The 15,380-nt window shown below is 39.4% G+C and overlaps 1 protein-coding gene across 1 annotated transcript in view; it reads right to left on the bottom strand.

The window, feature by feature from the left end:
• Nucleotides 1–15,380, bottom strand: part of DISC1 (DISC1 scaffold protein) — a 209,020-nt gene that overhangs the window by 9,086 nt on the left and 184,554 nt on the right. Inside the window, exons 12-13 of the mRNA XM_075146449.1 lie at nt 12,436–12,480; nt 1,784–1,894 (exon numbers count right to left, since the gene is read on the bottom strand). Of these exons, the coding sequence (XP_075002550.1) occupies nt 1,784–1,894; nt 12,436–12,480 (156 nt within the window). The remainder of the gene's footprint in view (nt 1–1,783; nt 1,895–12,435; nt 12,481–15,380) is intronic.

Here is a 15,380-nt window from a genome sequence, read left to right as displayed (position 1 = left end):
AATGTGAGCTGAATTTCACTGATAGAGGAAATCAGATCTATATCAGACAACTGTGGCTTAGGACAAGACTAATCTACAACTCTTCTCAAACTTTGAATGATTAGATTTTATTTTTTCAACTAACTCTTGCAGTTTCAACAGCTACAAAGAAATACGCACGCTCCATAGAAAATACAAATACTACTATTTTACATACTTCTAGTGTATTCTCTTCAGGAACCAAAAAAGCAATTTTTCAGCTTATTTCACCTTACCTAGTAAACTGTAACTACGATCAGACCTGACTGTTTGGTTTGAATATGAACTTAAGTCCGCTGCAAAGAACCCATAACTCCAATCCTCAGTGTTCTTCTATTAGGGTCAATGAGAAAAGCTCATTTGAGAGCAAATACAAGTAAGGGAGGAAGGAATTAGATGCTCTGCAAACACACAGACACACACATCCACATAGCTCTGAAAAGAATGCTCACAAACAGCACTGGGGAAACAACTGCAACCGAACGCACACGCTGCAAATATAATTAAAAGAATATTGCAAACTGGCCTGTGGTAAATACAAGAAAATAATCTTTCTGTACATTGAAACGCTTAGAAAAGAAAGATTTGTAACAAATTAGTGACTGGATTTGTCCCCTGCAATGCAATTCCCCCAGCACCTTCTCCCCACCGCCCCCTTTAAGTTTATCATTCTGATACCTTTAAAAAAACCAAGTTTCTAGAATAAGAATTTTGCAATGAGCTGGCATTAGACACCTAAAACACAGTGGTATTTCCACACACTCCATCTATTATCCTTTCTCTAAACTCTCTCCTGCAGGACTGCCTGCCTCAGCTTAGGAGGAACTGAATCCTTCCTAGCACCATCATCACCTCAACTCACCTTCAGGTGTCTGTAAGGGCTCCTCTGCTAATCTCTCCGACCTGAATTTGTTAATCTTTCTTCATTACCCCATTGCCTGCCACCTCTTCTCCACTAAAACCTAACCAGCTAAGTACTCTGATCTTCCTTAGCCTCACTGGTTCTTATTCTCTTTTCCCTTTCTTAGAAGAACACAATCTCTTTTATGATAAGTTTTTCTATGAAAGTTACAAAGGAAACAATACTCTGTGCTCTTAAATTTTGAAAAATATCCACAGATGTAGGTCCAACAAATGCCTCATAAAGGTTAAGCAATCTTCAATCAGATACTGAATAACAGATGAAGCACAGAAAGAGATAAGGGTGCTTTGTAAGACAACATCTCATCTGGTTATTTTCACTGGAGTGTTAGAGGCAGATTAAATTGCATAGGATGCCACATGATGCATCTGCTGCCCATTTTTTTAAAAGGAAAAAAATCCAAACTACATGTGACAATATGCACAGTCCGAGTCAATGATGTAGCATTTAATTTAGCTAAATCATGTTGGGAAATGCAAGTGCATGGATGCTTGTATCCACACAGCTTTGGGTGCACTAGGTATTTACTTACATGACCATTACAAACAAAAGGATTTTAACAGTAGAATAAAGGCTTTTCAGTGCCTAATCTCAATTTACAAAGAACTAACTTCTGTTTAAATCAATTAAAGCTGGATCAGACCACAGTGAAAATGCACTGTAGGAAAACTTGCTACAACAAAAACGCCCACTTCAGCGAGACAATCAATTCTCCCCTTCTTAATGTATTTAATCTACATTAAGAACTAGTATTCCATGTGAATCTGAAAGGCAAGTATTTCACATACATACTTACATAGATTGATACATATCTATAGCTATATCAAAAAGGATATGAATAACTCCTTCATCAACTCTGCAGGCGGAAGTCTGCAGTTGATCTTCCAGATGCACCAATTTCTCACTTATTGCTTCACATTTTTCTCCCAACTCTGCAGAAAATATGAAGAACTCCTACAGGAAGTTGAAAAAGACAACAAAGCATGTTTGCTGCTGACTGCACTTTTCTACATCAAATTTGCATCAAATTAAGGGGAAATTAAAATATTAGTAAGGGGATAGGATACTTTGCAGTGCTAAGACATTGTCTGAAAGCAAATTCCCACTAGAGAGAAAAAAAGTTGTTACTATATAATAAATTGGTGATTTATATGAAATGGAATGAGCTTGTGGTCTCAGTCTATTTCCCAGCAGAAAAAAAATCATGATCTCACTTTCAGCAGAGGATTAAAGGGGTGTGAAGACTGAACTGCTCTCCCTCTTCCCTGTTGTCTCACCACAGCAGGAGAGGGAAATCTCACACTGACTACACCATTTAGGTTCCTAAATTTCAAGTTGTTCATGTAAATATGATTTACACTTTTAGGCCATGTAAATATTTCAAGCAGCATCACTTTTGGTATCTCTTATAAACACAAAATATACTTACTTTCTTGAGTAAAAATCTGGCTAGAATACTTAGGGACTTTGCTCAACTGATCAGAGAAAATACATCAAAGTCTTAAAGATTACAAGATGAAACTACACTTTTTTACTGTGTTATCATGAAACAAGACTAAATTTTCAAAAATAACGCTTTGCTACTTAGAACTTATACAGATAAACACTTTTTCAATTTAAACTGAGTATTTTAAACCAGTTTGTCTGCTTTCAGATATACTGCACAAGGGTAATTTGTATCTTTTATATTTTGTATTGAGTACTTCTTTGAGAAACGACCCAAATAAGCAGCAAATACAAGAGGAGGAGGGAGAAAAAAATCAACCAATTTGTGCAGCACTGAGACAAGCCCCTCCTCTCCCTCCCAAGGCATCATGGTACTGTCTACCAGGGGTTATCTGTAAGGAAAAGAGTATGGTGCCAAGATGAAGTTCTGCTGGAGCCATGTTGAAAAAACTGGAGTCATTCATCAGCTGGAATCCAGAAAACTGGATTTTCTCTAGACCTAGTCTATGCACTTGTCCATAAAGCCAGCTGCACATGTGGCCATATACAATCTTCAGAAAGTTCTTCTCCTTTAAAATTGGAGTTCTTCGCACTGATCTGTTGCTATAACAGCAGCCATCAATGGTTGTTTAAGAGAAATCAAGCCTTCAGTCAAAGGCCTTCCAAAGAAATCGTGCTAATACTTGTTGGAACACTGCCCATTGTGAAACAATCTGATTTTTGGTAAACACATTTACCAGACCTCGGTTCTGTGCTATCCTTACACTTTGCTTCACATAGTGCATACACAGAGTCAAATGTCAGAAGAGCTCTGCTTGCTGGCACATCCTCTGTTACAGCACAGAGCTTTGACCTTTCTGCTTTCCTAGGTCTTCTGCCAGACATGGCTATCCAGCAGATCACACGGGTACAGAACCAGCTGCAGCTCGAATCCTGGACGAGTGAGCTGGTTAAGAAAGGTTATGTTGCAAACACTCGCAGCTTAGACAGAGAAAAGCACAACGTGAGAACCAGCTGGCTGAGTCCCTGGCTCTGCGCGTGAGACCTGAGCCGCCGTCTTCAGAGTCATTACCAAATATCAGAATCTACTGCAGCACTCCAGAGAATTTATAGACGTAAAAACGACCCATTGTTTTTAAAATTAGGAGGAGAATGTACACGTTCTCCCTACGGCAACTAGGAATGTCCTTTTCTCAAGACCAGGGACAGAAGATGAGGAACCAGTCCTCCATCCAGCTGCTAAATCATTATTCAGTACGCCAGCGGGACTCCATATGCTGTTAGGGAGTGGGATAACCCAGGCAATTTATATCAATAGGAAGCTTTTAGGGAATCATTCTGTGACATGCATGCAAGAACAGTTGTCTAAAAGAACTTAGGTCTCAGGCTAGAAGAGTCAGTAAATTGTAAAAACCTAGTACTCTGAAAGCACATCTAAAATGATGACCATCTAAAGAAAGCTCCACCTCTGAACACTGATTTTTCTCTAACAGTTAATTACACATAAGAAAATCAGGTCTTCACATAACCATCATCTCAAACGCAAGAAAAACAAGACAAAAAACACTCGGTGCTATACAATCATTGAACAGTTAATTTAGGAAGAACAGCTTTTAATTAATCCACAAACTCCTAAGTATTGCTCTGACAGACAAAAGCCATAAGTGAAGTTTTCAAACCAGACTCTTTCTACAGACTGTGTACTTCGACAAAATTAATTAGTCCTGTACAGATCCTGAAGAACAGGTATCTTATAGTGACACATAAATGTTTCTCTTATAACATCAAGATATCAAATACTTTAGTCTGATCCAGTCACTGCTTTTATCAAGAGCTATTATTATTGGATCACATTCATGCTGTCACGAAGGATGACACTTCTAGTCCTGATTTGAAATCAGCAGTTACTACAGACAGCAAATAAAAAAAAAAGTACATGTTACAGTACATTCCTGAATACCTGTGCCATTAAGCATATTTAAATATAAAAAGCATTATAAAGATATGCATTACAGTAGGGTATCCCTTTCTTTTTTAGGGTACTGTTGATGGCAGGAACGTTTATCCAGATAATCGGTCACCCAATTAGCACCATCATCAGTCGCTGTAAGAGAAGATCCATTTCCCCCACTTTAGAACTGCCCTGACGTTTCCTGTCTCCTATGTGCAAACACACGGAGTTCACCGAGCAGCTAATCCAGACGATTAGCACACCGGCTGGATTTGCCTAGCCCTGCCGGGAAGATCCACAGTATAAAATTTTTCCCTATTCACCATGTCAGTGAACGTACAGGGCAAAACGGGCCTTTTAGATCTACCCCCTCACTGAACTTCAGGTGGGTTGAAAGATGCTGGCAACAGGAGACAGCATTTAGACACCTGGCTGGCAAAACAGGCTCCAAGGTGCAGGCGTGGCCTAGCTCTAAGGTGCACAGATCCTGAAAACCTGAGATAAAATATAACTACAGCCTGAAATGCACAGTCACAGGGCACTAGATGACTATACTTACCTATGTGTATTGCTACCTAATTGCTTACCAGGTGTATTGCTACCTAATCTGACCGCAGGTTTGACATTTTCTTTTCCTTTTTAAATAAAACTTTACAGCCAGGTAAAAAAGGTCCCAGGAGGGACGGAAGGAAGGAACCCAGCAAACAAGCCCCCAGGACTTCAGGTGAACGCTCGTTCTGTAGCAAAAGCATCTCACGGTGCTTTGCATCAGTACTAACCTGTATTTTGGGGTTCTGAGCTGTGGCTAGTAGCTTCTGCCTCGCTGCAGTTCCAGGCAAGGACTTTATTGGTACACTGGTCTCGCACTAAACATGCTTAGGAATAAGAGACTATAGTTTTTAACTCATTGGCTTTAATTCATTTGCCAACTGAATACTTAGATTTTCACTTAAAGTAAAATGTCCATCCTACCTCATGTGAAAAAATACAGTGCGTTCTTCCTGAATGATCACATTTTGAATCCATAATGAATTGTCTAAAAATGTAACAAAAATCCTGTTTACTTTGGAAACTAAGATAAATGAACAATGAGTACTAGGAAAATGTGCTCAATGCAGAATTGTTGAAACAATATGGGAACGCAGGGAAATCCGAGTAAGTAAAAATTGGATCAAACTTGTTTAGGTCTTTAAACACTTGCAACCCATTTAATCATAACTATATGGCTATGGCTGCACTGCAGTGTGTGCTGGTTTTGGCTGGGATAGCGTTAATTTTCTTCACAGTAGCTAGTATGGGGCTGCGTTTTGGATTTGTGCTGAAAACAGAGTTGATAACACAGGGATGTTTTCATTACTGCTGAGCAGCGCTTACACAGAGCCAAGGCCTCTTCTGCCCCTCACCCCACCCCACCAGCGAGGAGGCTGGGGGTGCACAAGAAGTTGGGAGGGGACACAGCTGGGACAGCTGACCCCAGCTGACCGAAGGGATATTCCATACCATGTGACGTCACGCTCAGCATGTAAAGCTGGGGGAAGAAGAAGGAAGGGGGGACGTTCAGAGTGATGGCGTTTGTCTTCCCAAGTAACTGTTAGGCGTGATGGAGCCCTGCTTTCCTGGAGGTGGCTGAACACCTGCCTGCCGATGGGAAGGGGTGAATGAATTCCTTGTTCTGCTGTGCTTGCGTGCACAGCTTTTGCTTTACCTCTTAAACTGTCTTTATCTCAACCCACGAGTTTTCTCACTTTTACCCTTCCGATTCTCTGCCCCATCCCACCGGGGGGGAGTGAGCGAGCGGCTGTGTGGGGCTTAGTTGCCGGCTGGGGTTAAACCACAACACAGTGTAACTAAAATAGCTCCACAAGGTAGGGATTATATTCTATTAATCTTAAAACTCCTAATAGGTATTTTGCAGCTTAATTCCTCTTTAATACAGCAGTAATATTGTATGGCTAAACTATTTTTGCACCTACATGACACAGCTGCCTTTTTAGTTGAAATGAGAAGTTCCTCCATAGTTTAGACAAGCATCATGTCTCAGGAACTTACTTGCAGGCATCACGTGAAAAATGCAGAAGGGTCATCATATACACTATGATTTTACAGAATATATATATATATGCCTTTCTTATTTTGGATTGGAAAGATGTGGTCATGCAGAGAACTCGAACTTCAGTTTAACATCACGAAGAGTTATAAATTAAATGGAAAAAAAAAACTGCTCTCAAAAATATACAAGAATAATTCTAAATATTCAACCAATTCCACACTTTCTGCCCCCAGGCCCTCATTTGAAAAAAGTTCAATAACCCAGAGAAGTAGATAGGAAAGATTTCTCTCAGTGCCTTTCATGCCTAGTAACGTCACTAGTAACATTTTTATTTGACATTTGTCTATGTAGGCAAGGAAACAGCTGTCAGTGACACACAAACTATTCAGAACAGCTCCCGGTTGGAAAGTGGCACTTTACACTGGATCAACAACATCTCTGAGAGGAGAGTGGAGTGTGCCTCCAGCTCAATATATTAATAAAATACAACTCATCCAAGCTTGTAGGTTATGTCAATGCTACAAGCTACTGTAAGTCTTAAGACTTCTTTGGTTATTTTTGCACTAACAGCACTTTTAGGGAGCAGCTAGGAGAGATTGCAGAAGTCAGGAAAAAGCTGAGGTGCAATATTGCTTTATGGATTTTTCTGTGAACAGCGGATGTAGCTGGCTGGGATTTTTTTTTTTCCCCCTTAAATCCTTAAGCAGGTGAAAACAGCACAAATGTGGGTGTGATTTGTTATTCCTTAAGGTGGTAACTGAAGAAATTTTTCTGCCTTCTCACGCAAAGTAGAAATTCTCATTCTCTCGCAGAGATGCGAGAGTCTGATGTGAAAAACAGGAAGAACAGACAATGTTCCAGCTGATGCACAGCTGGAGCATCAGCACACTGAATTAAGATCAGAGGGAAGGGCTTCCACTTTAGTCTTCCACATTTCAATTTACTCTTTCACAAGTCATTTTAGTCATCTATGAGCACCAGCTCCTTGACAGCATTACTCAAGGAAAATGTTTGATCAGCTTTTCCGGTGCAAACACCTTCCATGCTCTCTTGGATCTCGTTCAGCAATTTTATATAGAAGAATCAGTATTCTAGTAGCTAGATTAATCTAACTCTATTAGGGATTAGAGTCTTTGGTGGCTCTGCTGAGAAGCAGGATTCCCAGATATAGCCTTAAAATTCATTCTACCTACAGAGGAACTTTGTAAAAAGGAGTTGCCTTACTTCAAATTAGCAATATCATAACCCCAATAAGATATGTAAAATAAAAGCCTTAGAAGACCTTTTGCAGAATATCAAAGCCAAATTTCTTTCACTTTTACTAAGTCGTCTCTCTCCTATAATAGTTAAAATCATTCAAAATAATACAAATAACAATTACGAAAAGTTGCCCTTGCAGACAGATACCTCACTTTATGGCACAAGGTTTAGACTAGTGAGTTATTGTTGGTAGATGTGCCGCATGCTTACCCTCGTCCCTTGCAGAAGTCAATGGAAATTGTGAGCACTTGAAACTCCACAAAGTCAGGCCAGGGCACCTCTTAAATAATTTCTAGAAACAAGAGGTGACGATCCACATGTTTGTCCTGCTTGAGCAGATGCTTCAGTCACATGCAGGCTAAGCGCACATGCCCTCAAATAATGAGCTACACAGCCACAAAGTGTCCAAAGTGCATGTGGAGGAAGCATTTGTCCCTGCCCTGTGTGCGTTGTCCTGGGCAGGTGTCGTAGATGAGGAGGGCAAAGTGGCCACTGAGAACAGGCCTAATCTCTTACTCTGAAAATAATGTGTGTTACCCATGACCAACACCATCCTAGCATCATGGAAGGCTGACCAGGAAGCAACCAGGGATCACCAAAGCCCACTCTGTGACTTGTAGTAAGATCAAGCCCACTGCGACTGTCCTCAGCTGGTATCTGTCTACACAGCTTTTAGCAGCTGACAGGGATTTTGTGGTTCTGGTTGCAGGGCAGAGCCTGCTCCTGGGCTAAACTGCCCATGCAGTGAGCAAGTTTTCCTAATGCAAACTTCCCATGCTACAAACCAAGACGGTTACATTTCATTTTACCCTTACACAGCACACAATGATAACTAACCATTGTCCTCTCTATCATTATTTTTAATGTGATTGAAGACCTGACTTTCAGCCAGACCAGGGTTTTTAAAGCTTTTATTTCTGTTCCTTCCTTTCCTTTTCTTCAGCGTGTTCCTGTCTGCTACAGACTGAAGTGCCCAGACCAGTGACATAGTCCTCTGGAGGCTTTGACATTCTCAGCTAAGCACAGTAATTGTTTCTGTCTTAAAACTGACATTCCCATTAATGAGGCTGCAAATGACATTTGCCCTGTTTTGCAACAGGGTAAAGGTAATGAATCCCACTCTATTTGTAGTCCACTATAACCCTAGATTCTGCTTCTGCAGTGTTATCTTAGCTGCTATTTACCATCTGTATACATAAATCCGACATTTTTTCTTCCTCAAATGTAATTTGCACCTGTCTTTTAACATATTCCATCTTATTGATTTCAGGCTATTCTTTCAAGCTATCAAGAGCATTTGGAATTCTAATCCCAATTGAAATTATGTTGACTGGCACATAAACTCCCAGCCTACCTCCTTTTTAAAGGCAAATACCAAGTCTGCCTTTTACTGATCCCCTGGGACTTCAAGCTTCCTCCAGGAGTTTTCAAAGAAGCTTGTTAATGGTTTGGAGATTGTTTTTCTTGGCTCCTATGCACTCAGAAGAAATTTCATCAGTCTAGCCTGACTCGAGTACACCTCACTTGCCTTAGGACCCTTTACTGTGTTCATCTCTTGCTATCTTGTAGTGAATACTAAGAGCACTACATATATGGATACAGATTATAATTTTTAGAAAGACCAAAAGTAAAGAAAATAAGGAAGAAAAAAAAATATTTCTGCTCTCTGCTCTCATTTCATTATTTTCTCATTCACCTTTCTTATTAGAAGACACACATGCTTTCTTTCACCTATCCCTTACATACAGCTTATCCCTGAACTCCCTTACCTCTTGGCATGTCTTTTGCCTACAGTAGCTTAGTGTTGCTCGTTCACTCTTACACTGTGCAGTACTCTTTCAGGCTCAGCCTTCGGAACATTTTTGTGCTTTCCTTTTCAAAATTCTTTTGGGCCACTGACGAGTTGCTGACATAGATATGTAGTCTGTTACTGTGTTTGCTTTTTTCTGCATCAAAAGAAGATGGTGCTGTACTATAAACATGATGTCTTCTGGAGGGTACCAAAGATTATCTGCCAATTCCTCCTCCTACAGAGTTGGTCCCACAGAAACTCACCTGTTGCTTCCCTGATTTTGCTTAGGTGAGTTTTTCTTTCATGGAGGTGGTTACCCACCTTTTCTCAGAAGAGGGATGAAGGTTGTTTCCCAATTACTTTTGCTCTTATCACCTTCCACTTACAGACTGCTAGCTTGTTCCATCAGCCTGTTTATGTGTATTTAGCAGACTGCAGCACTACAACATGCTCCTCAGTTTCTCATATGCAACAATTCAGGCATAAAGCTTTCCAGACAGCTGTTTTGCAACTGTGACCTACCTCCTTCCCCACTATCACATGCTTTTCCCACATTCCCTTTGCTTGCACTGATCCCCTTCCCTCCTCCACAGGGATACAACGCCACATGGGAGTGTTAAATGACTCATCAAAATTACAGCCTGATGTTGGCAATTCTTCCCCTCACATATCTTCCATTACAGCTATGGAGGAGCGTCCTTGGAAAAGCATCTATGCAGGGATAGAGCTTTCCACTGCCTTCCAGCACCCTGCTGCAGTCTGGGTGACAGCAGTCTTCCCATTCTCATCTCTAGTAGACTGAAGGTCTTCGCTGAGTGCAGACTTCCTAAAATCAGTGCAGACTACTTCACTGCCTCATTTAATAAAATTGGGACAATTCCAGTTCCTGCTGTGGGAGGATGAGGCTATTTACTGACTTACCAATAAAAATTCACAGTGGGCCAGGACTTGGAAAAGAAACAAAAGCACCAAACTGTTTTCCAGTGTCCACACCCTGCTGTGCTAGGAGTCAGCATAGCTGGGTATCATTTATAGGTGGTTCCTAGTATTGTTCACTCCATCTCTGCTCCTGAATCACTAAGATGCAACAATCTGGAATGGCTAACAGGGTGCTCTCCTGCAGGCAGCGGGGAGACTGACAAGAGTGGATTAGGGGACCAGAGTGTCAAAGGAACATTTAAGCAAAGCCTTGACATGGTACAGGGTGCTGACAGTTTCATAGAGCTTTTACAGAGCTGTCTACAAGCCAACATCAATCCAGCTGTGGCAGTGTGGTAGAGCTTGGCTTTCTAGCAAATTTCCATTTCCTTTATTTGTATCGTTGCTCTCTATTCTCTTTATGCATTTTTTTTCCTCAAAACTTCAAAAGGACAAAGTTCCTCTGCTTGTGAGGACTCTAAGATATTAAGCTCTTAGTGAATACTTCTACAGTGGCAGCCCTCTATGCCTGTTAGCTGGTGCATTTGTAAACCCAGGACACACATCACACACACATGCTCTTGGCACATCTCCTGTTAATCAAAAGAACAACTTCTCCAGTCAAGGGCTGCGCTGTACTACAGCTTTCAGTGCAGGTCTCAGGACACAAGCTTGCAGTTGTACTCTCATTTGCTTTGGTCCAGACCACAGGCAATTTTTAGTTTCCAGCAAATATTCTGCTGTCTTGGCAGCTATCGGTACCAACATGCCCTCAGTATTTTGCCCTGCTGGTAGTAGGGCTTTTCGCTACCTTTATCCCATGGGACTACCTGCCCCTATTTCATGTTATCTGGGGACACAAGCACCTGCACAGTTTTGCTTTAATTCACAGCATAGTTCACTGATAAGAAAGGCTATTTGCATTTTCTGCAAAGTTCACCTTCACTGTCAAGGCTTTCTGTTTTTATTTATGCTGAACTGACACACAGCCAAGCAGTCCATCCTAGGCATGCTCTCATGTCACAGTCTCCTTGTACACAAAGTCAACAATCTGAGTTTGGTCTTGCAGTTAGATTATCTTTCCTGGAGCACTCCGGCTGCTCCACAGTCTTTGCATTCATTGGTGAATTGAAGAAATGCCTCATCTGAATAGTTATCCCAAACTGCAACTTTTTTTTATTTATTTATTTAGTATTTGCTTGGCTGAGCACTTGTCACTTGTGCTTGACAGGCGGCATGTATGCTATCATGGAAGGTGAACTGGGGGTTACTTACGCGTGTAGTTAATTTGCTGGCTGGACACAATGCTTGGATACTAAATTTCCTTAACAGGTAAGTTGCAACCCAAGGCATACCGATATAAAAATGGACCAGACTGAATCAGTACAGCTCTTAGAACCAGTATATCTCTCCTTACACATATATTACCTAAACTCTTAGTTTGTATGTAGACAGGTTTTTGTATGTAAGCAGATTTTTCTCATCACTTACTCTCAAAGGAAATGCACTTCATGTTACTCAATTATCCTTGACTCTCTTAAATATATAGATTAGTATCTGACATCTTTTTATTCATGAAAATAGTGTAAAATGACAAACATCCAGTATTTTTATTCAGATGAAATTCTTATTACCCTGTATTCTGCTGCAGTTTTTCTGCTGCTTTTATACTTCAAAAGTAAATTCAAAGGTATTTTTAGTGGTACACAAGGAAACAAGTAAAGCATCATGGTTCCATTCCTAAGCATCATTACAGTGCTGCAGTGAGGCTGGCTAAATATTATTGGTCCTACTTTTCCCCAACAGATTCATCCTTTTGTTGGTATGTATTAAAAGCACTAGCACAGGATTTAACTGTAAAATCCCTGAAATACACAGCAATTTTGCCATTATCTTCAATGGAAAAAAAAGAATGGGCCCACTCTACTTGTACCTGTGTTGCTTTTCTAAGCGCTCACACACACTCTAGCAATTTTTACCCAAGGGTAATACTATAAAAACAAGTGTCATTAGTTCTAATTGAGACACAGAAAAGTCTGTACAATATCACCACTTTATACTGCCTAGAAAACACTTACCTCAGATAAATCACTCTCTGCTCCAAAAGAAATGTCTTCCATAACCTGTTAGAGATAAATTATTAAATACATGGTAGATACATGCTATATAAACAGTAAGATTTCAATGGAACTTATAAAAACCATATAGCACATTAAAAAGTTATATAAGCTGAACAATTACATCATTTTGCTTCACACGCATGAAACATTTCAATTGCATTTATAATGGAGCAGTGGCAGCCACCCAATATTTAAAGCTAAATTTGAAAACATTTTATTAAAGCCTGCCTTTGGCTTCCCAGTTAAAACCCACAAGAATACTGCCTCTAAAACTGAAGGACTAACTATAGATTGAAACAAACTTTTCTATCAAGCTCTTACGGATCTATAAACCATTCAAGAGTCTACAGAAATTTTTTTGGCACAAACCCTGCAAGTGATTTTGGGCAGGAGAAATGAGAGACCCCACTGATGTTTTGTATTGGTAACATGTGCTAACTATAGTCAGTTCCTCTTCCAAAACTTATTTCAACTATAAAGTCTAGAAGAAATTAGCCAACATTTCATTCATTGACTGAAGAGCAAAGAAAATTGCTGTTAACATTATTGGAAAATCATTAATACTTATCACACATAACAGTATTGATCATGTTTAGATAAACTGAGATAGGGATATTGCTTTGGTAGGGCAATACTTGGTATCATAGGTATGTGTGTATATATATATAAAAAATAAAGTGCAAAATCATTACTCTGCCATAAGATCATTATTATTACTGGGTACTATTTTCAGTAATCTATCTGAAAAGAGGTTGCTTAGATTTCTTTTACCTGTAACATTAATCTTCTGATTATATTTTTACTGCAAAATACACGTAAGCATTAGGCTTACTGAGATGTTACAATCTCTAGCTAAGGAATTAGCATTTTAACAGTAGATACTACACAACAGTATCACACGCAGTTAAGGGGCATCTTACTGCACAACAATGCGTGTGACTGTACAACGATGATCTGATCATTGTGTACAAGCCAGCTGCCTGTTGCTACAGAAATCCTTTCCAGCTTGGATTAATACAAAAAACATTCAAACACTGACTTTCACTGATGCTTAATGCTGACATTTAAAATGAAGATTAAATTTTAAATTTCCAAATTATTTTTGAAGCTTTACAAATACAGCAGTTAATTAAAACTCAAATGATGGCACAGTTTATTTAGCTTTCTAAAGGCTTTGTCCTTTACATGTTGCACATTTGCCTCCTGGACCACGGGCTATCTCAATGCACGGTAATGAGTTACAGCCTGCTGACAGAGGCTTTCTTGGTGCTTGGTGCTATTACTTAATTCTAAAAAATCTTGTGTCATATCCTATGATGATTTCTTTTTAATTAGAGGCAGCACATTAAATATTAATTATTATTTTTCATGATTGTCCACTTAATATCACTTAGAACATTCAATATCTTCAAAAAAGTGAATCAAATGAAGGCTTTGCAATTACAGAACACCTTCCCAACACCAGAGTGCTCTACAAAAGACTCTGAAACATCTTCCCACATAGCAAAACTGAAATATGCAGAGGTGAGGAAAAGACAGCAGCCCTTACCCTAACCCCTGCTCTCTGCTTCTTTTATGGTGAAAAAGTGAGGGATTATCTACAAAGAATTCTGATGGGATAACTACCAAAAATGCTGACTTACAAAAAGTAACACTACCGAATTTTGGTTTTTTACCTTGTAACTTTAATCACCTCAATTTTCTTGAAATCTAGTAGGTGTTTCTTTCCTTCATAGTGATTAAGAGGGAGCACTGCACAGCATGCCAGATAGCAGAAGAAGAAGAAAAAAGGATAGGTCAGGAACTCAAGCCTGCAGGTACACACATACTCGTGTTTATCAAGATACTTGGTGTTAGGGAGGTCCCAGCACACACACATCTCTCTGTTTATTAGTTCTCATCAGTGTTTCTGGTGTTATAAAAAGGTTTTGCTTACATATACATTATCGACAAGCAAAAAATAAAGCAAGTTATCATAAGGAGTGGAACAAGCAGGCGTTAAATGTCTGAAGAGAAATGAAATGTTACTGTATATTTTAGAAATCACTCAGATATGTATCTAACTATGTAATAATGATCACAGCAACTTCCACCTCACTCACGTGTCACCTGGGCAAAATAATCTGCAGTCAGTTTAAAAGTATGGAACATTTCTGGGATGAAAACTAGAACCCATCTTTAATTCCTCGGAGACTTGGGAGAAAATCAAGCCCAATTAGTCACGAAAAGACAAACTAGAACTGCAATGATGGGGCACCCTAATTTCATCAAGATAGCTACGGGCTGGAGAGTACACGCTTGTATGAAAATTCAAGAATCTATCTCAAATACATTAGACAACAAGTTGACTTTGACATGATTGAGGCTAGTAATATTGTCTATAATTTTGATTCAGCATTTTCTTAAAATACTATAATCTAATGAATTCTTTGTAATTGAGAGGAGTACATCTTAATTTTTAAGTAACTCAGAGTGTTCCACAGGATGATTTTTGCTGGTCTCACTTTATTTAGCTTTGACCAAAAAATTAGTAGTGATGTTTCAACAAGCTGAGCTGTCAAAGGATGTGATTGTCTTCCCTGTTTAACAGTCAGTGTTATAAAGGAAACCTGATTTACTGGATTATTTTGGGATGCCACAGTCTACCACATAAACAAACTGGGGAAAAAAATCTGTACTGTCTTAGAAAACACCGTTATGAAGACTATAAAGTAATTGTTGACAGTTAATAAACCTGTGCTCACACATGACAGTAAAATATCTGAACTTTCAAAGAATTTATACCTTATATATTTTATACCAGAACATGTCATATTTTATGATTTAGTGCAGACATTTAATTAAAAATTAGAAATGCCCCTCTGCAAAGCAGTATCTGAGGATCTACGTGAAGGGTTCTTCCC

Source organism: Calonectris borealis, chromosome 3, assembly GCF_964195595.1.
Source record: "Calonectris borealis chromosome 3, bCalBor7.hap1.2, whole genome shotgun sequence".
Taxonomy (NCBI): Eukaryota; Metazoa; Chordata; class Aves; order Procellariiformes; family Procellariidae; genus Calonectris; species Calonectris borealis.
Note: the sequence above shows the minus strand (reverse complement) of the source record. Positions and strands in the feature narration are given on the sequence as shown.